The sequence below is a fragment of the Cyanistes caeruleus genome, chromosome 27, assembly GCF_971803275.1.
Source record: "Cyanistes caeruleus chromosome 27, bCyaCae1.hap1.1, whole genome shotgun sequence".
NCBI classification, from domain to species: Eukaryota; Metazoa; Chordata; class Aves; order Passeriformes; family Paridae; genus Cyanistes; species Cyanistes caeruleus.
Window position 1 is genome coordinate 1,743,956 of NC_141727.1, and position 23,014 is coordinate 1,766,969.

Below are 23,014 nucleotides of genomic sequence, written 5' to 3' on the forward strand. Positions count from 1 at the left end.
TTCCACCACTCCTGGATTACTTTGTGCCTTGGCTTAGGGAGGGGAAGGGGCCAAGAGAAAGGAATGGGGGACAGGGGAATAAGGGATGAGATCATATAAATGTTCTGGAAAGGGGCAGTAGAAATTAAAGCCCAGCAGGACTGGAAATTATCCTGGAGTTGCAAAACCCAGGGAAGGAATACTGTCAGGGCCCGTGGCTGTGCTGAACACAGCAAAAGGGAGCTGCTGCCTTGGGCCATTATGGGATGTCTGCATTGGGTGTGTAGGAATGGGGTCAGGAAAGCCAAGGCACAGATGGAACAGGACTTGGCAAGGGATATAGGTCTGAACAGAAAGGCCAAGGAGAGTGCACCCTCCTGATGGAGCACAGGGGAGAAATAGTGGCAGGGGACAGTGAGCTGGGGATGTCCAGCCTGGAGAAGGCTCCCAGATGTCAGAGCCCCTTCCAGTGCCTAAAGGCTTATAAAGAAAGTGGGAGAGGGACTTCTTACACAGGCAGTATTAAGCCAAGGTGAACAGTTTTTAACAAAGAGGGAAGATTTAGATTAGATGTTGGGGAAAGAATTCTTCCCTGTGAGGGTGTTGAGGCCCTGGCACAGGTTGTCCAGAGCACCTGGGGCTGCCCCTGGATCCCTGGAAGTGTCCAAGGCCAGGCTGGTCAGGGCTTGGAGCCACCTGGGATAGTGGGAGGTGTCCCTGCCCATGGCAGGGGGTGGCACTGGATGGGCTGTAAGGTCCCTTCTAACCAAGTCTGTGATTTTGACTTGGCTCTGGCACTGCGCAATCCACCCAGCACAAGAGACTGAGGATTCAAAACAGGAGCATGGCACAGCAAAGTCCTTACTCTGTCACCAGAATGGAGGGACTATGTGACACACCTGAAAAAAATATTCTGTGTCTTGTCACAAATACAAAACAAGCAGAGGGAGCCAAGAGCCCAGTGATAGCCACTACTGGGATTGGAGACATTCCCAGTGCTGGGGGAGGCTCACCCAGCATTCCCAAAGCACTGCAGGAGCAGCAGAGCCAAGGCCTCCCTGCCATTCATAGCAGGTGGCAGGTGCAGGACGTGCTCCAGACATTGCCCAGGATATGGGATTTCAGGTGTGTGGGCTGTGAGATCTCAGATGTCAGTCACAGGTGGGCTGCACAAGACAGAGCCCCTCCTTATGGGCCCTACACCCCAGTTCTTGTGACCTGAGGGTGTTTGAAGTCACAACCATGACCTTCCAAGCCTGGTCTTTCCAGAAATTCTACTGGATTCACCCCAGACTGGGGGAACAATCTTCAGTGTTAATAACACGGAGGAGCTCTCCTCCTGCACAGCACAGACACGTGCGAGCCCCAACGAGGAGCAGCTTTCACCCACTGCCAATTAAAGGAGCTCAGGCTAATTATGGCATTTACCTGTAATATTGTAGTGCTCTGGCCCATAAATACTACAAATGAGCTACTACTGAAACAATCCAGCTGGTGTTTGTCACCACTTTCATTCCAAGTGACAAAAAATAAATGAAGGTGGAAAGGAGAGCTTCCCATGTCAGCACTTACTGACTCCAAAGAAAAGCAGCTGCAGGGCATTTCAAACATTTTTATTCTAAATTGCCAACAAGAACCTTGACATAAATTGACAGAATTTTAAAAGAATCTTAATTTTGCACATTCCAATTAACTTATATTATTTTCTAGTGGTAGTATTCAGATGGTGGAAATACAGTCTTTAGAGGAAAATATGAAGGCATTAATCTCTTTCTAGACAAACATCATGTTTGGCTTCTTAATTCTTTATGGTTGTATATTGAGATCCCATTTTGAACTTTGCATGTTTAGAAATGTACTGCTTGATCTGAACATCTTCAGTCCTAAACATGCAATTTTACTGATTTAAACCATTCCTACCTCCCCCCCCCCTCCCCCCGCCTCCCAACACAGAACAGGTACCTGAGAGCTCTCAAACATGTTTTAAGCATTAGAAAACTGCAATACTCTAATGGAAACTGGAAAAGCACCTCAGTGTCCTCCTGAAACTTCCCCTGTTTGGAGTTGTGTGTGATGCAAGGAACTTGCAGAGGATTCTCTGTTAAGGTCTGCCTGGGGAAGCCCCTCACACACAGGAGACAAAGGTAAGACCTAAGGTGACAAAGGCAAGACTGAAGGTGTGAGGTTGCAAAAGAGGTCAGGATGCTCTCAAAGCAGTCTTTGCAAATGAGAACACTGTTTTAAACCCAACCTGAACACCTGCCATACCCTGAGGACAAACTCAAGACTCCAACAAGATAAAAACAACAAGTGTATGCACGGAAAAAATACTTCTAAGTTTGGCTGCTCTGGATGATTTTAATCTCAGCCTCCTCAGACTGGAGAAACTCTCAGCACTTTGTGCTCTCCAGTCTATAATAGGCCCTCAAACACAACTCCTGGAATCTCAGTTGCAGGGAGTTTGTTGCAGCTCCCCAGCAAACACCCAAAACTTCTCCCAGATGTCCAGCAGAAGTTTGACATAATCCCTCTAGGCTTCCTGAGAACAGCAAGATGCTTAAGGCACAGGGTAGAAATTCCTGGCAGTTACTGTTGGATGGTTCCTGAATTCCATTGAAATGGGGCTGTAACAGTTTCTGCTATGCCAGGCCTGGATTCTCCCAAATCTGACATTGCTGCAGGACATTCCCCCTCCCTATTCCTGCATCCCTCTGTTTGCATCTAGTGCTGACCACAAGCAACCAACTCCCAAGGGGCTCCTCCATGTACACACACGTTTTAAAGTTTCAAGGGAAGAGACAAGATTCTGGGGGGTATTTTCAGCCCCACAAACTGTTCTGTTTCCCACTATCACCTCACTAATTAGGAACCTAATCAGATCCTACCTCCCCAGCTTAAAATCACTTCCTCAGCCCCTACTCCTTAAAATCCTTCTGAAGGTCTCCTACTGTTTCCCAATCGCTGGAGCAATTCTGATGTTTTTGCTGTTCACAGAGAGCTACCATGACCCATGGCTGGGCATGGAAGGTTTTTGAGTCTGTGTAAATCTAATTTTTCCAGAACAGTAACAAAATTCACCAAGTAAAGGTGAGGGTAATTTTTAAAACAAATGCTTGGGGGAAACATCTGGCAACCAAGGACAGTTCCACATATTCAAACGTTCCAAGAAACGCATTATAAAACAAAAGCCAAGTGTAGAGAGTCCTGCCATCAGGTCCAGATCATGTCTGTCATCTTCAGGAGCTCTCCTGTCCAAGTCAGGGAGACACTTACTGTTGGGGCAAAACCAAGTTCCAGGGGGAGGAGCTAATACTCCGAATTCTGGAAAGGACAATTTTTGCATGAGATGGACAAAGATACAACCACTTCCCCCATTCCCTGAAGGGACAGTGGCTTCTGCAGAGGCAGAACTTGTCCCCTTGGCAATAAGGCTTATCTACAACTGACACTTCAGTTTGACTTGCCAGGCTCAGCCCAACACTGTGGCAATTGAACATTCCCTGGCTTGCAGGAGCTGTGTCTGCAGTGCCCTTGAGGGCACCAGGTTCAGTTGCTCCCAGTGGGAATCAGGACAAACATTCCTCAAAGCATCTTCAAGCTGTTGTTTTGTTGCTAAAGGCAAATAAGTCTTTTATTTCAGCATTAGACACTTCTCCATGGGGAGCTGCTCCTCTCCCTCCCCAGATGGACTTTGACAGCTTTTTCCCCCAGCGGTGCTGGTTTAAGGAGCTCCTGTTTCACCCCCAGCTCTGACTTAGCTGGGCCCAACAGTGAGCAGAGCACAAAGCAAAGAAACAATTTGCTTTGTCAGGGGCAAATTTGTCAGGATTTGTCAGGTTGGGGGTGAAAGGGGATAATGGGAATGCTGTGGAAGGGCCTGTTTAGAGACAGAGTCAACGTGGCCAGGAAGAAGCTCTGCCTAACCTGGGCCACAGGAATGGAGCAAGGAAAGAACAGAGAGGGTGCTTCAAAGGAAGGACACAGAGGATGATCTGAACAGCAGATTCCCTCAGAAGCTGCTCTCAAGAAGCAGCTGTTCAATATAACCCCTCCTGTCCATGCAGTGGGAGCCATGAAGTGCTGCTACAGCCAGAGATTTCAGCTGTCCCCAGCTCTGGACTGGGTGCCAAAGCCCCACGCTCAGTACTCACAGCCCTGCAGACACGGTGTACGGGAGGGTCTCAGGGGGCCGCATCCGTGAGGGCAAGGAGTTGTTCTGGTCACTGATGGTGCTGGAATTAAGTGACTTTGGTTACTTCTGGCAAATGCACTGGTTCACATTTATGCATTTTACTGCAGCAAGGCCCTGAGGGATGGTGCTGTGGTGCTGAGATGTGCTCTGAACACTCACAGGTCTTTAAAAGAGTCTGACAGGTGGGACCAGGCAGTGCTGCTGTCAGCCCCTACAAAAGAGCTCACACAGAACTCAGCCTGCCAGGGACAGGATTATTGCTGAACCGTAAATGAACCTGTTAAATAAAGCTTAAAACACCTTGGGCAGCTCTGGTGGTGCCACCACATCCCATAGCGAACTAGGGCAGCCCCTTCCTGTTCATAGCTGGGCACTGAGCTCCTCACTCCCCCTGCGCCAAACTCTGACCACACTTTGGAAAGGGCACAAGGGGAGGATTCTGCACATTTGCCAGGCCCCAGGAGCTCACAAGGGATCTCCCAAGAACTCAAATGGACCACAAGGTGTGACCACCTTTCTCCCTGCACATTGCCCAGACATCCATCAGTCCCTTGTTCAGGGAGCAGTATCTGAGGGTTTTCTTCTCTGGTCCAGCCCATATGAGGAAGCAGGTCACACTGAACTAGTACCATCTCTCCTCCCACGGTTGTACAGCGGCAAAAGCAGCTCCTGTCCAGCCACTGAAGTGAGGCTGGGAGATGGCTGCAATATTTGTTTAAACAAACACTGGTGTAAAGAATCAAACTTGCATTCCCTACCTGTTTATGGTAGAGTTGATCACACCCCACACAAAAGTAGACTCAGATCCCTCCAGCAACTCTGTGAAAGCAAGCAGATGTGGCTCAGAACTAAGAAACCCCAGAAACCACCATCAGATCAGTGGCTTAAATGGCTTCCCACTGCCAGAGGGCAGGGACAGATGGAATACTGGGAAGGAATTGTTCCCTGTGAGGGTGAGGAAGCCCTGGCACACGTGCCCAGAGAAGCTGTGGCTGCCCCTGGATACCTGGCAGTGTCCAAAGCCAGGCTGGAAGAGGCTGGGAACAGCCTGGGACAGTGAAAGGTGTCCCTGCTCATGGAATGAGATGAACTTTAAGGTACCATCCAAGCCAAACCATTCAGGGATTCTGTGATTCTATGATCAGGAATATCTCTGTCATATTTTTACATGTTCAAGAGGGAGGAAAAGCTGACCTATGAGGAATGTGTCTGCTTCACTGAGGAACATGTTTCCAGTGCTATCACTGCACATGAGGCACAAAAGTTCTCATGGGAGGAAGGGATGCTTGGAAATCTCTCCCCATGCTTGTTCTGGCAAGCATTTTGGATTGTTGTCTATACCAAGCCAAGCCTGCTGGGTGGAGAGATCCATGAATGAGCATAAGCAAAGCGTCCTACAAGGCAACCCAGATTGAACAGCTCCCCTGGCCTCACACTGTCCCCAGAGGAGCTGGAGGGCATGGCCAGAAAGAAGGCAGCAGATGGGGAAGTTCCTCACCTGTTTCCCAGTCTTCATCACATGGAGGTGCCTGCCATGTGCTCCCATTATTCAGCTGCTCCTGTGGGGGCTCACACGACCGGCTCACTTCAGGGAGATAGAAATGCAGTGACCAGCAGTCCTTAAATCCATTAAACACTTTGGCCCAAGCTGTAAAACATCTCTGGGCTTTAGAGGAAGTCCCACCCAATGCAAACAGGTTGGGGACAGCTGAAATCCAGCAACTTCAAATTTGCCTTTTCCAATGAAAAAGAGAAGACTCTGCTCCCTGGAACTTTGAGTAGGACTGCTAGAGTGAAGAGGAAACTTGCTGACATGAATGCAGGCATCACTGCCTGTGCACCTCTACAGAAGAAAAAAACCTGTGTGCCATGTGCTGTGCAAGAGTTAAAGGGAGATGAGCTCTGCAACAGGAGCAGCCCATCCTTGTGGCCATTAATGCATCCAACTCCTCCTTCCAGATACACTTCCTGCATGGTTTTGGGTAAAGCCTTTCTATACAACAAGCCTGGTAACAAAACACATGCAAAGCCTACCCAGAGCATCTGCCATATTCTCAAGAAACTGCCCAATAAAGCCAAGCAAATGAGATCAAGTTTCCCCAAAGCTGTTGTGTCACGCAAAACTACGGATAACCGTTTGCCTCCCACTTTTGGGTTATTCCACGAGGAGACCCCAGTCCCCAGGTGTGGTCTGCCCCCATCCAAAGAGGCAGGGATTGGATTTAAGACAGGCCGTGTTAAAGTAAGAGGCGTGGCTTTAAAGCCCCGGAAGAGTTGCTCCACCCCCAAATCCCTTGTGGAGTGTCATCCCGACTGCCTTTCCTGTGTTGCAATTCGTTGTATTTTGCATTAACCCCTTCTATTGTATCCCCATTGGTTTCTGCCCCTGGGGCTTCTCACTGGATGTAACATAAAACCCACCACCCTGCCTGTGTTCAGGGTTCTCTGTCTCTGGATTATGTCAGGTGAAAATCCTGTGCTAGTAACACTGCGATAAATAGATTCTGGAGCTTAACCAAACAGAGACCCAGCTTGTTGCCTTCCCATGTTAGTCACCAGTAGCTGTAACCTCCCTGGACAAAACCCTGCTGCTGCAATGGATTGCAACACCCAGGGTGCAGACACCTGGGAGCACAGGGGTTCTCTTACCCACATCTTGCTCCATGAAGGCTTTGTCGTTGCACTTCATGATGTGGTCGCTGAGGTTGGCCTGAGGAACCAGGTGACGAGCATTAAAGGGGCATGTGGCCAATTTCTTTGCAATTTCAGGGTTGCTCTGGACAACAGAAAACAAAAATTATGTGCCACATCTCTCAAATTCACTTACCTCTTCTTGATACATAGGAAAAAAAGACTGGTTATTTGTGGTGTTGCTTTAAAAAACACAGTAATAATGAAGAAATTTCAATGTATCGGTCAGACATTCACTAAATACAGAAGGGGAAATGAACATGACTTTTCTTCCACATACAATTCACAGACACTGAGCCATCCTGAGTGAAGTGGAACAGACCCTCAGCAAACTCCCTACAGCTCCCTGCAGTGCTGGTGATACGGCTGCATGGCTTACAGCACAAATGAAATAATTTTAAAACCAGCAGGGGAGAGACATTGGGCAAATCTAAACTTTTCAGATGTATTTTAATTAAGTGGGCACACAGGCAGAGAAAGTCTGTAAACCTTTTAAAAGAGCCAGGGAGTTGGCAGCATTCCACCTGGATTTCCATTATGGCAGGCACCAGTTCTAGTGGCAGAGCTCAGCTGTCACTACAGTAAATTATCTCCTGCAAGTGACAGAGCATTACTGGGAAACCCCAGCTCTGCCACTAGACCAGTGCTTGCCTGGCTCTGCTGGTCAGTGATCAGACTCACACCCAAGGCAGAAGTGCTGCTCCAGGCAATTCCTCCTCCATCACTGCTGATTCCTGGCTTCAGCACACCCAAGGCCTGTGGCACTCCCTGCCTGGTACAGCAATGCCATGTCCATATGTGTCCATCAGTGCCATTACCTGGCACAAGCGAGTGGCTTCCCACTGCCAGAGGGTAGAGTTAGATGGGATATTGGGAATTGTTCCCTGTGATGGTGGGCAGGCCCTGGCACAGGGAGCCCAGAGAAGCTGGGGCTGCCCCTGGATCCCTGGAAGTGTCCAAGGCCAGGTTGGATGGGGCTTGGAGCAGCCTGGGACAGTGGGAGGTGTCCCTGCCCATGGCAGGGGTGGCACTGGATGGGCTTAAAGGTCCCTTCCAACCTAAACCATCCTGGGATTCCATGACTGTAACACAGTTCCAGCCAAGGACATCCAACCTGCTGTGCTTGCAGTTTGGGCCAGGGCTGTGTTCTGCCCAGAGCAACGGGAGATGAGCTGGGTGAAAGTGTTAATTGGATTTTAAGCATAAGGGATGCAAAGGAAACTTCCCAAACAAGGACAATCTCCACCCAAACCCCTGGCACTGCAAATAATACACTGTGGCATTTTCAGATTGACCAGTGACAACCCCCAAGATCTTCTGCTAATTAGCACTTCTGCTAATTACTTAAACACTGGCTTTATCTGTTTGATGATCACTATCTCACCTCATCTTCCTAACCAGGAAACTTCCCAAAACTCTCTGGTCATCAGTTAAGCAACACCAGGACAAAGCCAACAAGCTTACAGGTTGACTTGCCCACACTGTTAACCCAGCTCTCATGCACACTCGTACCAAAATGTGCAGGGGCTCAACACAGAACATTTCAGCCCTCTCTGAATTTTTGGTACTTGCCACTTAGCTCTGCCCCCCAGTTTCATTAGCTAATTTATTTAAGGCTCTAGTTCCACCAGAATGAATTTATTGCACTGGCGCCAGGACATCCTGCCTACAATCACAACTTAAGTGGAAGGCACAGCAATATTGGACCATTTAAAAAACACACTGGCAAACCTAAAAAGGGACAGTCATGCTTTCAAAAGTCTCAGAAAAAACCCAAAGTTCAGAAGGTTTAAAGAAACCCAATCATGAGGACAACAGAGGAGAAGAGAGGAAGGAGTGTGTAGTATGAAATGATTTGTAATCAAGTTCTTGATTAAAGATGGAGAAGGGAATAAACCTCTCCCAAACGTGCTGAGCCCAGGATGTGCAGCTTCTGCCAGATGCCTATGAAACAGCTGTTGGCAAAACGGAACTGCCCAGCCCTGTAGTGAAAGAATGAACTGCAACATCACAGCACCTGTGCTCTGATGGGCCCAGAGGCGTGCATGGAACTCCAGCAGTCCTCCCTTCAGCTGAAAGTAGAAAAAATAATATGGCCTCCCTGTGAGCTGCTGGAAGAGATCAGTCTCCTGATCTGACCATGAAGGATCACTGTCTCCTTCCAACAGAGCCAGACTGTGAATGGGTGAACTCCTGAGTGCCTGGAGCTATTACTAAACAAATCCTGAAGTTACATGAAATAGAAGTTAAACAGGGCTACTTGTCAGGAAATGCAGGAACACAGGGAGTATTTGCATGCACAGAGTCACTCAGTCACTGCCTGTCCAGCTCACCTCTTTACACTTCACCAGGTGATAAGGAAATCGGCGTGCTCTGATCCAATGGTGTTTAACCAACGGGCACTGGATTAACCTCTCTGGATCCAACACATCTGATGGAACAGGACAACAAGGAAGAGCATCTGGTTAGGAAGATGAGAATCACTCACACAGTGCACTGGGGAAAACCCCACACCACCACATCAGGGCTGTGGTCTGAGGAAGTTAAACCAGTTGCTCTTAGTTTGAAACCATTCATTAAGGCTGGCACCTGCTTTGCATAACCAAATTAATTAAACTTGAAGTTCTCATAACTGGGACATTAGTTAAAACAGAGGAGAGTCAGCACCACTGAGCATAATAACTCTTTAGGTTACCTTATTAGGGAGGCAACCACCCTTACGCCAAGGGAAAGCCAGCAGCATTTTCCAGCTCTCCTGGAGGAGGATCAGTGGGATCATGTCACACCCACCAACACCTTCAGCAGCTGAACCAAGTCTTTTTTTCCATCAACAGCTTGTTTTGCTGGAGGCAGAACATGAGGGAACTGAGTTACATTCTGGAGGTAGCAGTGCACCTGAGATGGGACATGAGACTCTGAATGAAGCTTTTAATCATGCAATTATTTAGGAGCTGAGACGTTACTAAAGCAGCAAAAACACTGAACAAACATACTGAACATGAAGCAGTGTGAAACCATGCATACATAATTGTCTAGAAAATATATTAAAATATTAATAAATATACATATTCTCAGTGAGGAAGAGAGGCAGCCAGGAGGAGACACAGGGCCCCACTACTTCCTGTGGGTTTGTCTGTGGGGTATACATCAGGGAGCCTGGGCTGCTCCCATCCTTTCTGCTCTGCCACTCTTGTTGCCCGGGCTTTCAACACATTTAGGATTTGATCATTCAGGAGCTAACCCAGCTCTAGGCACCGACTCCTGCAGCCTCTGCCCTCCTCTCTCACACACATGGCTCCATCAGGCCCTGGGCTGGCAGTTGTTACAACGCTGTTCCAGAAGTCCCAACGAGCCTAATTCATGCCGAGAGCCACTTGGAAAAAGAAGGGACAGACAGGATCCTCATTTCCACCTGGGCTGTGCAGTGCTGCTGCCGCTGAGCACCTCTCAGCTCAACAGCCCACTCGGGGCATTAGAGTAGCTGAAAACCCACCTGGCTTTGCACTGGACCAGCTGCCCCTGGAGGAGCAATCACAAGTGGTTTTGTCACCGAAAATGTAAAAATAAAACACCCTAACACTGTAATTTCAGTATTAGAAAGCAGCATTACTCTTGGCACAGGCTGCGTGGGGTTGCTCCTCCAAACATCTTCTCCTCCCTTCTGAGGAGGGTTTCTTCTCCTTGAATTCATTCCAACTATGGGGTCTAGCCAAAATATACTCTTTATCAGGCAAAGAGTCCTTATTCTCACCGCTAAGATACCCACTTGTGCACATTTATCACTGATATATGTAAACACAGGATTACGCACTGTCTGTTTAAGGAATTCACGAGACTAAACACTATTTGTTAGAGATTTTTCAAATAGCTTCTCTCTTTGAACTGGCTCCACACAAGACCAAGTGCGTTACCAGTGAAGGGAAAAGGGACAGAGACCAGCAGCAGGGGAAGAGCAGAGCCCTCAGCCACCGCACGTCCAGCACCAACACCAGCAGCACACGAGCGAGCTGTAATTTATACACGGCTGAAACCACCAAAGGCACCACAACAATGCCACATGCAGGGAGATCCAAGTACCTGTCCCTGTCCACACTGCATGGAAACGGATCCCAAAACCGCCTGTAGCGGCTGAGTCGGGATACACGGGTAGAAGCCACGCTCGAAACAAACAAAGTCACTTTATTCAGTCAAATCCTGCAGGCCGAACATCATCCGCACCAACTGCACCTGGTGTGGCGACCCGGGCTGGAATCACCGAGAGAGGGCCCGCGGGGGCCCGCCCGGCTCGGGCACTGGGCACGGGGACAGGCCCGGCCCGAGGGGAGCGACAAACCCGGCCCGAGAGGAGACAGACCCCAGTGGGTACCGCAAGGGTAGTCCCGACCCTCCTCACAGCCGCCCAGCGCTTTCCCCGTCCCTTCCCAACCAAGCCTCAAGCCTCACCCAATTCCTCCTCCTCAAGCTCCATGGCGGGGCCGGACGGGGTCCGCTCTGGGGCCGGGTCCGCTGTGGAGCAGGGTGTGGGGCCGGGACCGGGGCCGGTGTGGGGCTGTGGGGTCGGCTGTGGATCGGAGTCCGCCTCTACTCCGGGGCCGGCTGCGGGAGGCGGCTGCGGGGTCCGAGTCCGCTCCGCCTCGGGGCTGGTGTGGGGCCGGCCCGGCCCCGTCCTTCCCGCCCAGCCGCGGTTGCCGCGGCAACGCCGCGCGCGCGGCGCCATCGAGGGCGGGGACACTGCCCGGGACCCTGAAACCGGCCTGAGGGGCTGGGGAATGTTCAGCCGGAATAAACCCATTTAGACAGAATGTGCTGGCCTTAGACTCGTTCTCATGTGTTTGACTGGGACTGCTGCAGCCTTAGGCGCTGGTTATGAACTGACCCCGGACAGTGAATCAGAATTGTCGAGCTTGGAAGAGACCTTTGATATCATCGAGGTCCGCCAGTCCCAAGTGGCCTCCCACTGTGAGCCCTAAACCTCATCACCAGCACCAGGTCCTGAGGCACCCTGAGCACCCCAGGTTTGTTGGTTCCAGCACCTCCCTGGGCAGTCCCTTCTAAGGCCTGACCACCCTGATCTAACCTGAATCTCCTGTCTCAGCTCAAGGCCATTCCCCTGGTCTGCTCTCTGCAGTCAGCACCAGAGACCAGCCCCACCTCACTCCAACCTTTCGGGGAGATGTAGACTGTAATAAATATAGTTATGAATAAAAATTCGTAAAGACCTAAATAAATATATCTGTAGTTATAATAACATGAGAGAATATAAAATATAGTGTAGCCAAAGATTCCTCCCTAGGTCCAGCCGCAAACATCCATTTTAGAGATAACAATTCTAGCCAGCACCGGGATAATGATCCTAGCCGCCCCCATCAACCTAAAAGAATAAGCAGGACACGGGCCATCAGGCTGGACAAAGAAAAAAGCCCAGCCAAGATATTCTTCGCCACTCCGTCCTGATGGCCCAAACCAGGATGAAATCAAGGAACACCCAAGACCTTTTTACATATGAGGAGACTCTGCCCCACTGTCTATTGATTCAGTTTGCCGGTTCCAGGAAATCCATTCAACTGACTATCAAGACGCTTTGTTAAACAGTGACTGCTCGGAGTTTTGGCCTCAGGGCACAAAACCCCTATAAAAACCCTGGACATTCTACCCTCCGTGTGGATTTGGGTAAATCTGTACTGCTGGGTATAGACCCCTGTCCACCCAGCACTGCGCTGATCTATTTTATTGTGGTTTTTTTCTCCCGTTTGTGATTGAAATTGTTTTATAATAAATCGCTGTCTATATTAATCATATTTTGCCGTTGCATTTATAACATAGACAGTGACCAAGTGCCCCCTGAGCTTCCTCTCCTTGCTATACAAACCCTTCTCCCTCAGCCCTTCCTCATAAGACAATTTATTTTGGCTGGAATTGAGGTGATTCCCTCAATAATTTCACAGTAGCTGGCACAGTGATGTGCTTTGACTTTAGTTTGGAAAGAACACTGATAATGTTGCCCACAAAAATTGCATTCTTTACTTGGTGTGTAACAAGCCAACAATTACACACTTGAGGTAGACATTGATTATTTATGTCAGAGTTGCACAAGCCTGGATACTCGGTGGAATCCCACAAATCAAACATGCCAAATATTAAAACTTTTTACTGTTTATGCATTTTAGCAAACAAAGGAATTAGTGTTCATTGGCTGCATGTAACATAGCTTTTTTATTAATTAGTATTCTATCTTCTATTGGTTAATGATTCTCTCATTTCTCATGCTAATTAGTCCACATGCTCAGTCTTTATTTTCTTCTCAGGTCAGGGGGTTTCTTGGGTCAGTGGTCTGTGTGTTGGTGGCCGCGATTTGCCCCTGCCAGAATTATCTTTTACCCACTTGGAGCTGATTTCAGCACAATTGCTCAGTTGGCTTTGTTAGTTTCTTCCTTGTCCTGGGACTTCTGACAGATGTCCTTGAAGGCTGTAAATTCTACATTCCTTATGCCCACTATCAGTGGTTTGTTCTTCACAAGATTTGTTAAACTCCCTAGCTCTGAGATCATTGAAACATGTCCAGCTTTAAACCTTACCAAGGCAATTCTAGGAACAAGTTGTCTTTCTAACTGGATGTGACTTACAGTTTACTGGCTGCTATTTCACAGATTAAATCTCTCTTCTTGACAATTAGTCTTGAAACTATACAAAGATCACACATCAAAGAACATTACAATGAAATCGGAAAGTACTTTGGATTTGATTAGCATAAGAGATCTGGTAGCCAGGATGCCTTGGCAGGAACAAACAGAGCTTTGAAGATTGCAAGAAGATTGAATGGAGCCTGGAGACAGGGAGAAGATTGAATCAATGTTGAATTACACATGTATGCCTGTATGTTTGTATGATGTTTAACTCAACCATTGTAGTAAAAAATTATTAGCTTTCCTAGAATGGTATATAAGCTTATGTAGCCCACAGTAAAATCGGATTCTGATCACCAAATCAGTTGTCCCTGTCTCTCTTCATCGCTGACAGATTATTTCTTAAGAGAATTTTACATACTCCACATTTTGCAACAATAACACACTGATGGTTTGGGTGCTCAGTCCTGGGTGTTTATCCTGTGTCTGGGGCTGTTTTAGTCCCCTGCTGCACCAGAAGCAAGAGCAGAAGCTGCAGTTTCAGCAGAGGCTGCAACTCTGTAAGCTCAGAATGTCTCCCTGACTTGGAGAAAGAATTCAGCAAGGTGTTAGAAGATCCTAGACCAAAACTTGGGCCAAGAGGTGTGTGCAAGCACATGTGGGGGCAGGTGCCCAAGTCACAGGGATATCATTGCCTGGGGATTTCTTTGCACCAGCTTGAGCTCACCTGCTGTGCGCTGCTTTATTAAGTTATTTGCTTTTATAAATCTGATGCCTGAGACTCTGCTTTGGGAAACCAAGGCTTGTGCCCATCATTCTGCCTCTGCTCCATAGAATCACAGTATCATCAAGATTGGAAAATCCCTCTGAGATCATCAGGTCCAATTATTCCCCCCAGCAGTGCCAAAGCCATCGTGTCCCAAGTACCACATCTACATATTCTTTGAACTCTTCCAGGGATAATGGCTCCAGCACTGCCCTGGGCAGCATGTTCCCAATGTCTTATCACCCTTTCAGTGAATAATTTTTCCTGAATAGCCAACCTAAACCACTCAGGGCACAACTTCAGGTTATTTGCACTCACTCTGTCCCTTGTTCCCTTGGAGCAGAGCCTGAGCCCCACCTGGCTCCACCCTCCTGTCAGGGAGTCATGGAGAGTGAGAAGGTCCCCCCTGAGCCTCCTTTTCTCCAGGCTGAGTCCCTCCAGCTCCCTCAGCTTCTTCTCATCAGACTTATGCTCCAGTTGTTTCTTCTCCTCCCTGGACAATCCAAACTCATAGCCCCCCTCTCCTCAGTGCAAGAACCCTCTTTTGGAACTGACTTCAAAGGAGAAGTCTCATACACATGTCAGCAAAAGGCACTGACATTCAATCCCCTGACTTCCTTTAGGGACAGAAGATAGACTAGAAGGTTTCCCACTGTTCTAGTTAGGAGTTACAGGACGAGGTTTTTCTGGCAGTAGCCAGAAATTTGCCTAATATAATTCCAGCAGGTGACTGAAGGCTTATTGGTTCTCTCTGGTAGCAGCAAGAGCAAAATCATCTTAAGGTATAAGAGATATTGTGTTTATAGAATAATAAATGTACAACAGGAGAACAGTGTAGGCTTCTCTTGAGTGTAAGTACTAAGCAAAGAGAAGCTTGCCTCTTCCAGTCCTGTCTGCAAAAATATGAAAAAAACTGTTTCCAGAAGCCTAAGATGGACTAAATCTGCCAAAGGATTGTGTCTCCCTGCACACATGATCTGCAGTGATGTTTAACTCACTTGCAAAGGTTGAAAAGGGCTCAGTACACTGTTCCATCCTTCCTACTGGGAATAATGAAAGCTCTCCATATGCCCCATGTACTACTAACCTTCCCAGAGAAACAACCTTCCTCCTGACTGTGTGTGCCTGGAGTGTCCACAGAGGCAGGGACACTGCATGGAGAGTTAACAATCATTGTGTGAACAATCACAGCACAGATATCCCTGAAATACCCTCATAGAACCACCCCTGGTCAACACTGCTCTGCTTGGACATCTTGGAATCATCTTTGTAGGAGAAAGAATGGCACACAGGCTGGGCTGGGATGCAAAAGAAATTTAATGCAACAGAAGAGATAAACAGCTCAATCCAAAAGAGGAATCCAATGCAGGAAGCACCAGGGCCAGATGCAAATTTATGTCCCATGGCTGTGGCAGAGATCTCAGCAGGTGTCCATTGGCCTGATCCAGAGAGGGAGCAGGGCCAGCAGGTTCTCCCCAGGATGGCTGTGTGGGGCTCACAGCCCAGGGGAGCACAAGGGAGCAGGGACACAGGAGGGAAAGGAGAGAGAGGCAGGGATGGGCTGTGCTTCCCAAGAGCCCAGGCTGGCCCTGTCCTTCTGCAAGGGCTGCTGGGCTTGCTCAGCCCCTCAGGAAGCAACAAGCCGGTGCTGGGTCCCCAGGGCGGTTCCATCCTGGGAGTCCCTGGCTTCCTTCCCCAGGGCCGTCACCAGCAGCTTCAGCAGGGGAGGCACCTCGTGCCACAGAGGCCACTGCCCAAGCCCGAGAGGCCAAAGCCCCCAGAGTTGATGGGCACTCCCTGAGAGCTGAGGATGCTGCCAACAGCAGCCGAGGTGGAGGATCCCACGGCGGTGTTCTGTGGGAAGGAGCTGAGGATGGGGCCGGGCAGGGTCACCACCACGGGCGAGGGTTCGATGATGACGGTGGAGTCCTGGCACTGCCTGACACAGGGCTCGTTGCAGCTGTTGGCCAGCGGGGTGGGGCCGCAGGGCTGGCAGGGCCGGCACGGGGTGTAGCAGGACATGTCTTGGGGCTGCAGATGCACCTGTGGGGCAGAGAGGAGAGGAGCAAGCAGAGCTCAGAAAGGGCTATGTCACAGCAGTGTGATGGGCCACTGTGATGGAGAAAAGCAGAGAAGGAGAAGATAGCTGGAGGTTGCTTAGAGAGGCCCAGCAGCCTCACTGTTTGCTCAAGCCCCCAAGAATCTCCTGAAGAGTGACCGAGCCCAGGGACTTCCACGCCTTGGCCAGAACTCAGGAGACATCTCAGACAAAACCCAGCCTCTCTCCATGCACGGCTTCTGGCCCTTCCCTCCCCCATAACAAGCTGTTGTCAAGAACCCAGATGGGATTAAAAGCAGAAAAAGGCCAAAGGAAGAAGAAAAGAAAAGAAAGGGCTTGAGACTCACCTTGATCCCAAGGAGATGGAGGTGAGAGGAGTGAATGAGAGAGCCAGGAGAAGGGCCCCCTTTTATACTGCTCCTGCACTGCCCCAGGCCCACAGGCACTGCACAAGGACAGTAATTTTCCAACACATTCACCTCCACAGCAAAATCTCCTCCCTAACGCCACACATTGTGGTTTGATTCCCATCAACGCTGCCATTTCATTTCCTCATTTCTGACATGCTTGGTCTGTGCTGCAGCTCCTTTCACGTGTGCCGTGCAAGGCCTGAGGACACCCGGGATGGGAGCGTGTCCGTGCAGCACAGGATGTGCCCCCATGCCGCAGGGTCCCGTGCAGGCAGGGGATGTTGGCTCGGGGCAGTGCCTTGCCATTGTTGGCAGCTGCCTCTGCAGGGACAGCCCCAGCTCTGCCCTGCCCCGCACAGAGCAGCAGAGCACACAAAGGCTCCTCTCCTCGCAGCACGTCCTGCCTGCTGCTCTCTCCTCCCTCTCACCTCACTCCAACGCCCACTGGACACTGCTTCTCCAGGGAAATGCTTTCCTCTCCCTTCCTCTTGATGCCCTTTGCTGATGCAGATCGTTTGCCAGGTGTTCTGAGTATTCCAGGCATGGGGTTGGAAAGCCAAAGCCCACCTGGAGCTGAATCAGGGGAGTTTGTGGTGGGAAACAAAAAGATCTTCCACACAGGGCAACAGCAAAAGGGAGGCTTGAGCCAAGGCTGACTGGATCAGCTTCACTGGGGGCAGGGGTACAGGAAAGGGGAAGGTTCTCCAAGGCTTCTGGGCCTTGGTCTTCACTGGCAACCTTTCCTGTCACAGGATGAGGTTCCTGATATTCCTCAGAAAGCTGGGAATAGGGGAGTCTGGAGTAGGTGTCCTCCCCAGAGCAGAGGAGGAGGATCAGCTGTGGGAACATTTAAACAGACTGGACCAATATAAGTGTGTGACCTGGTGATGGGCACATGAGTTTTGGTGTCAAAGAAAGCATCTCTGAGCTCCCTTGGGCAGGTGCCAGCAGTCAGGAAATGCAGCTGAGGGCAGAAAGAGATGGTCAGGGAGAATACGAGTAGCAATGCACAGACCCTGGACTTCAAACATGCCAACTCTTCCACTTGCTCGGGTATCTGGCAGGTCAGATGTGCCTGCACAGGCACCTGTGAAGAGCAAAAGAGATCAGAAGAGCTGGCAGCTTCTTGGGGGCATCTTGTGGTTCCAAGAAACATGAAAAGTCAAGGCAAAAGACAGGAAAAGAGGAGGAGATGGACAGAATGGACACAAGGACTCATCCTTCTGGTCAAAGACACCTGGCTGTTGAGGAGAGCTCTCCTGGAGTGCCAGGAGCTGAAAGAAGGGGTTTCAGAAAACACCACCCCACTGCTTTGGACACATCCTGGGGTCCAAAGCTCTCTGGCTACTGCAGGGCATTGGGATTTAAGTTTTTCCAATGCTCCAAATGCCTCCTCAGCCTAGAGAGCAGCCCAGCACCATTGGAGTGGGAAGGAAACCTCCTCCATTTCCCCAGCCTGTGAGAGCTTTGGGGAAGCTGCAGTGCCACACGCCTGGGGAGGCTCAGGGAGGGAATGCACTCAGAAAAGCCCTGGGTACAAAACCTGCTCTCAAAATACACCAAGGACTGATGCACTTCCCTGCCCCACAGACATGGAGGTGGCTGGGACGCGTCCCAGGAGGGCAAGGCAATGCCTTCAGTAGGCAAATTTCCAGGGAGAGACTCTCCTTACCAGTGGCAAGTCATGCCCCAATTTTGGCTTGGCCTTGTGTCAGCCTTGTGGTGTGAGGCCAAGCCAGGGGTGCGTGGTGTCTGCAGGCCAGGCCAAGGCAGGGCTGAATTCCCCTCCAGCAAGGGCAGCTCCATCCTGGCCCTGGGAAAAAGGGATGCTTGGCAGCTCCCTCACGTGTCACATTTGTGTTCTCAGCACTGACAGCATGTATTGGAAAAGTGGCCTGTGCTTGTGTGTCATCCAGGTCAGGCTCCACATTGTGCAGCCAAAGGGCATCGTGGGTGCAGAGAGAGGGAGGAACAAGGAACGGTCCAAACACCCAACAGCTCCCCCAGATATTGAGGAGGAACCCAATGGCACAGGGCTCTGTTTGACACTTGATTCCTGCCAATGAGCAGAGAATTATTGAATCACACAATCACAAGGACTGGCAAAGACCTCCAAGATCGTTGAGACCAACCATTACTCATGTGTTCCTGCAAGAAAAGTCATTTGGCTTCTCAGCCCCTAACATGAAAGGGATCTTCATGACCTAGTGGGCATGTCAGAAACGAGGAAATTAAATGACAGTGTTGATGGTAACCAAAAGAGAGCCTGAGGCATTAGGAGGATATTTTGCTCTGGAGATGAGTCTGTAGGAAAATTGTTGCCCTGTGCAGTTACTGTGGGCCTGGGGCGGTGCAGGAGCAGTATAAAAGTGGCTCCTTCTCCTCACTCTCTCATCCACTCTTCCTGTCTCCAGCTCCTTGGGAATAAGGTGAGTTTGGAGCATTTCTCCTCCTCTTTGTCCTCCTCTAAATGCATTTCTAAGCATGTTACTTGTCTTCAGCTGGGCACGGGAGCTCTTTGCCATGGGTGGGGGAAGCAGGCAGAAGTCTGTGGCAGAGACAGACACTGGGGCTTGGCTCGGGTGTCTCCTGAGCTCTTGGTGAGGTGGGGATCTCTGTGGACTTTTTCATGATTTGGGGAGCTTATGGCATGGAGCAAGAGGGTCATCTCCATGGTGGGGTGACGGGCTGATCCTCACCCACTCCATGTGCTCTGCTTTTCCCTTCCCTGTCTCACAGGTGCATCTGCAGCCCCAAGACATGTCCTGCTACACCCCGTGCCGGCCCTGCCAGCCCTGCGGCCCCACCCCGCTGGCCAACAGCTGCAACGAGCCCTGTGTCAGGCAGTGCCAGGACTCCACCGTCATCATCGAACCCTCGCCCGTGGTGGTGACCCTGCCCGGCCCCATCCTCAGCTCCTTCCCACAGAACACCGTCGTGGGATCCTCCACCTCGGCTGCTGTTGGCAGCATCCTCAGCTCTCAGGGAGTGCCCATCAGCTCCGGGGGCTTTGGCCTCTCGGGCTTGGGCAGTGGCCTCTGTGGCACGAGGTGCCTCCCCTGCTGAAGCTGCTGGTGATGGCTCTGGGGAAGGAAGCCAGGGACTCCCAGGATGGAACCGCCCTGGGGACCCAGCACCGGCTTGTTGCTTCCTGAGGGGCTGAGCAAGCCCAGCAGGCCCTGCAGAAGGACGGGGCCAGCCTGGGCTCTTGGGAAGCACAGCCCATCCCTGCCTGTGTCCTCTGCCTCTCTCTCCTTTCCCTCCTGTGTCCCTGCTCCCTTGTGCTCCCCTGGGCTGTGAGCCCCACACAGCCATCCTGGGGAGAACCTGCTGGCTCCACCCCTGTGTGAGCTCCTGCTTGGAAAACACACCTTGGAAAACAACAGACTGTTGTTGGTCCCTGGTGCTCTCTGCATCGGCATCTCAGCTTGCATTGACATAAATTTCCTGTTTTGACTCATTAAAGTTCTTTTGCATCGCAACTCACGTTTTCCTCTCATTTATTCCTCTCCCAACATGCCGAGAAAGAGAGGTGTTGCTCAGGGCTGGTTGTGGGAGGGGATTGTTGGGGATGGTTGTTCACAGGGTGTTAACTCAGGCTCAATTGAAATATTCTTAATCATGCAATAGGTAACTCTGTTTTCTAATTCTCTCTACTGACCTGGGGCTGGAGAGCATAGCGCGATGCTCTTCAATGAACAGAACGACAAGACAGATGATTTTTGGTCTCCCCTAACACATTCTCTTCCCTACACTCAGCAATGGGCCTTCCCTACACTCCCTGAGCCTTCAGCCTCTTCCCTCCAGCCAAGTGCTCTCACCTCCTCCCCATGCTGGCCACCCTGCACCAAACTCACTCCACTTGGTCCTGGTGGTTCTTGCATTGCAGCCTGTCCCCAGCACAGGGCATGGCACCAGGCGAGTGCTGAGCAGAGCGGCATCATCGCTGCCACCCATCTCCTGCTTCCACTCCTGCTCGCACAGCCCAGGGTGCTGGTGACAGCCCTTGGTGTCTGTGAGCATCAGTGACATGGACAATGGTATTGGGTGCACCCTCAGAGCACTTTGCCATGTGCTTTATTGGCCACAGGGGTATTTTGTCAAGGTGATGATCTTGGAGGTCTTTTCCAACCTTAATCATTAGTGACTCTCAGCAATGGCAAGAGGCTGAGGGCAGCAAGAGCTACACTAGATGGGAGGGTTTAAATCCACGGGGATCTTGGCAGACTTGAGGAATGGGCCCACATGGAACTCAGGAACTTCAACAAAGCCAAGTGCAAGGTCCTGGCACTGCTTTGGGGCAGTCTCAGAAGTCAATAGGGACTGTGGGGTGGGTGGAAGGAGAGCTGCCCTGCGGAGAAGGGCTGCAACAATGGTCACACGGATGCATCACCCCTGCTCTGAAGGGCAGCTGGACCAGTTTCTCAGTCAGGAAACCTCTCTGGAGGTTTCTCAGTCAGGAGAAGAGCAGGATCTGGGGGACCCTTTCAGTACATCTAGGGGCGGTGTGAGGAAGATGGAGAGAGACATTATGTCAAGTGATTGGACAAGGAGCAGGAGGTCTAAACTGGAACAGGCTGGCTGGAGCTGACATACTGTCCATGGCAGCAAGGTTGGACTGAATGATCCTCCAGAATCTCTTTCAACAAAACCCATTCTGTGATCCCATGATAACATGGGTCTGTGAGAAGGCAGCACAATGCACTGTGTCCCTCCCTTTCAGAAAGCTTTCAGATCCATGGGATCTACTGGAGACTGATGGGAATCCAGTGCCTCTGTCTGGTCAGTAACACACTCACTGCTGAGTACTTGTGTCACAGTGTTGAGCTGAGCAAGGAAAAGGAAAAGAAGTGCAGACAGAGTGGATGTTTGTCCCTGGACAAGGCAGGGAAATCCTATCCTGACCCCAAGAGGCAGAGAAACTCACAACCCAGAGGGTCACTGGGTGCACACTGAGCCCACCCAGTGCCAGCCTGTGTTGACAGCCAGTGCAAAACCAGCCCCAACAACCCCCTCCCACAAACACCCCTGGGACACCCTCTCTGCCTTGGGAGAGTGTCTGCAGGGCAAAGGATGACACAAAGGCGTGGGCTGGGATGCAGCAGAGCTTTAATGAGTCAAAAGAGGGAAAAGAGGGGGATCCAGGTGGAGGCCACAGTGCAGGGAGCAGCTTCAGCAGGGGAAGCACCTCGTGCCACAGAGGCCACTGCCCAAGCCTGAGAGGCCAAAGCCCCCAGAGTTGATGGGCACTCCCTGAGAGCTGAGGATGCTGCCAACAGCAGCCGAGGTGGAGGATCCCACGGCGGTGTTCTGTGGGAAGGAGCTGAGGATGGGGCCGGGCAGGGTCACCACCACGGGCGAGGGCTGGATGGCCACGGTGGAGTCCTGGCACTGCCTGACACAGGGCTCGTTGCAGCTGTTGGCCAGCGGGGTGGGGCCGCAGGGCTGGCAGGGCCGGCACGGGGTGTAGCAGGACATGTCTTGGGGCTGCAGATGTACCTGGACAGAGGGAAGAGGAAAGTGAATCACACAGAGTGTGTAAGGATCTGTCACCTCTCCATGTGAGAGAGAAGGCGTGAGCTGGGAATGAGAGCTGAAGGCTGTTTCTGGAGGCTCATGGGCTCCTTCCCTCACACAAACCCCACCAAGTGCTCAAGCCCAGGGATGTCCTCAACCTGCCCAAAACTGGGGCAGTATTTCTGCTGAGACCCTGCAGTCACACACCTCCCACTTCTTTCCTCCTCTCGCAAAAAGCATCTGCAAGATCTCGCACAGGACCAAGTCACAGGTATGTGCTGAGAAATCCCAGTGGAGAAGGATAAAATGGAGAATGGGTTTAAACTCACCTTGTTCCAAAGAGATGGAGGTGAGTGAAATGAATGTGCGAGTGAGGAGAAGAGACTGCTTTTATACAGCTCTTTTATTGCCTCAGGCCCATTGTCCTGTAGAAGGGCAATAATTTTTCAACAGATTCATCTTCAAAGAAATATATCCCACAAAGAAGCAGCAATTCACATTTTGTTTACATCTGCACTGCCATTTTATTTCCTCATTTCTGACATTCCTGCCCTGCATTGTAGAATCCTTTAATGTTCTGTGATGAGAAGCCAAAGGATATCCCAGGCAGAGCCATGTCAGTGAGAGCACATGACCCAAATGCTGGATGAAGGGAGGGAATGTTGGTTTAGGGCAGTGAAAAGCAGCTCTTTGCAACATACCTTGTGGGAAGAGGCCTTATCTCACCCTGCACATGTCAGAGGGCATCCAAATAGTCCACTTTTTATGGACATTTCA

At 50.5% G+C, this 23,014-nt stretch overlaps 4 protein-coding genes across 4 annotated transcripts; 1 reads left to right on the forward strand and 3 right to left on the reverse strand.

The window, feature by feature from the left end:
• Positions 1–1,571: 1,571 nt before the first annotated feature.
• Positions 1,572–16,290, reverse strand: LOC111939914 (gametocyte-specific factor 1). Its single transcript, XM_023942374.2, has 7 exons — positions 11,306–16,290; positions 9,196–9,293; positions 6,821–6,947; positions 5,670–5,756; positions 4,930–4,990; positions 4,131–4,211; positions 1,572–3,300 (listed from the first exon to the last, which is right to left on the reverse strand). The coding sequence occupies exons 1-7, from the start codon at positions 11,652–11,654 to the stop codon at positions 3,249–3,251; spliced, it is 855 nt and encodes a 284-aa protein (XP_023798142.2). The 5' UTR covers positions 11,655–16,290; the 3' UTR covers positions 1,572–3,248.
• Positions 15,968–16,273, reverse strand: LOC111945159 (feather keratin 1-like). Its single transcript, XM_086864513.1, has one exon. It carries the CDS (start codon positions 16,271–16,273, stop codon positions 15,968–15,970), a length of 306 nt encoding a protein of 101 aa, XP_086720639.1.
• Positions 16,291–19,463: 3,173 nt separating the features above from the next.
• Positions 19,464–19,888, forward strand: LOC111942121 (feather keratin 1-like). The gene has a single exon (XM_086864514.1). It carries the CDS (start codon positions 19,481–19,483, stop codon positions 19,784–19,786), a length of 306 nt encoding a protein of 101 aa, XP_086720640.1. The 5' UTR covers positions 19,464–19,480; the 3' UTR covers positions 19,787–19,888.
• A 1,938-nt stretch (positions 19,889–21,826) lies between these two features.
• On the reverse strand, positions 21,827–22,371 carry LOC111940049 (feather keratin 1-like). Its single transcript, XM_023942566.2, has one exon. The coding sequence runs from the start codon at positions 22,196–22,198 to the stop codon at positions 21,893–21,895; it is 306 nt and encodes a 101-aa protein (XP_023798334.2). The 5' UTR covers positions 22,199–22,371; the 3' UTR covers positions 21,827–21,892.
• Between the last annotated feature and the right edge of the window lie 643 nt (positions 22,372–23,014).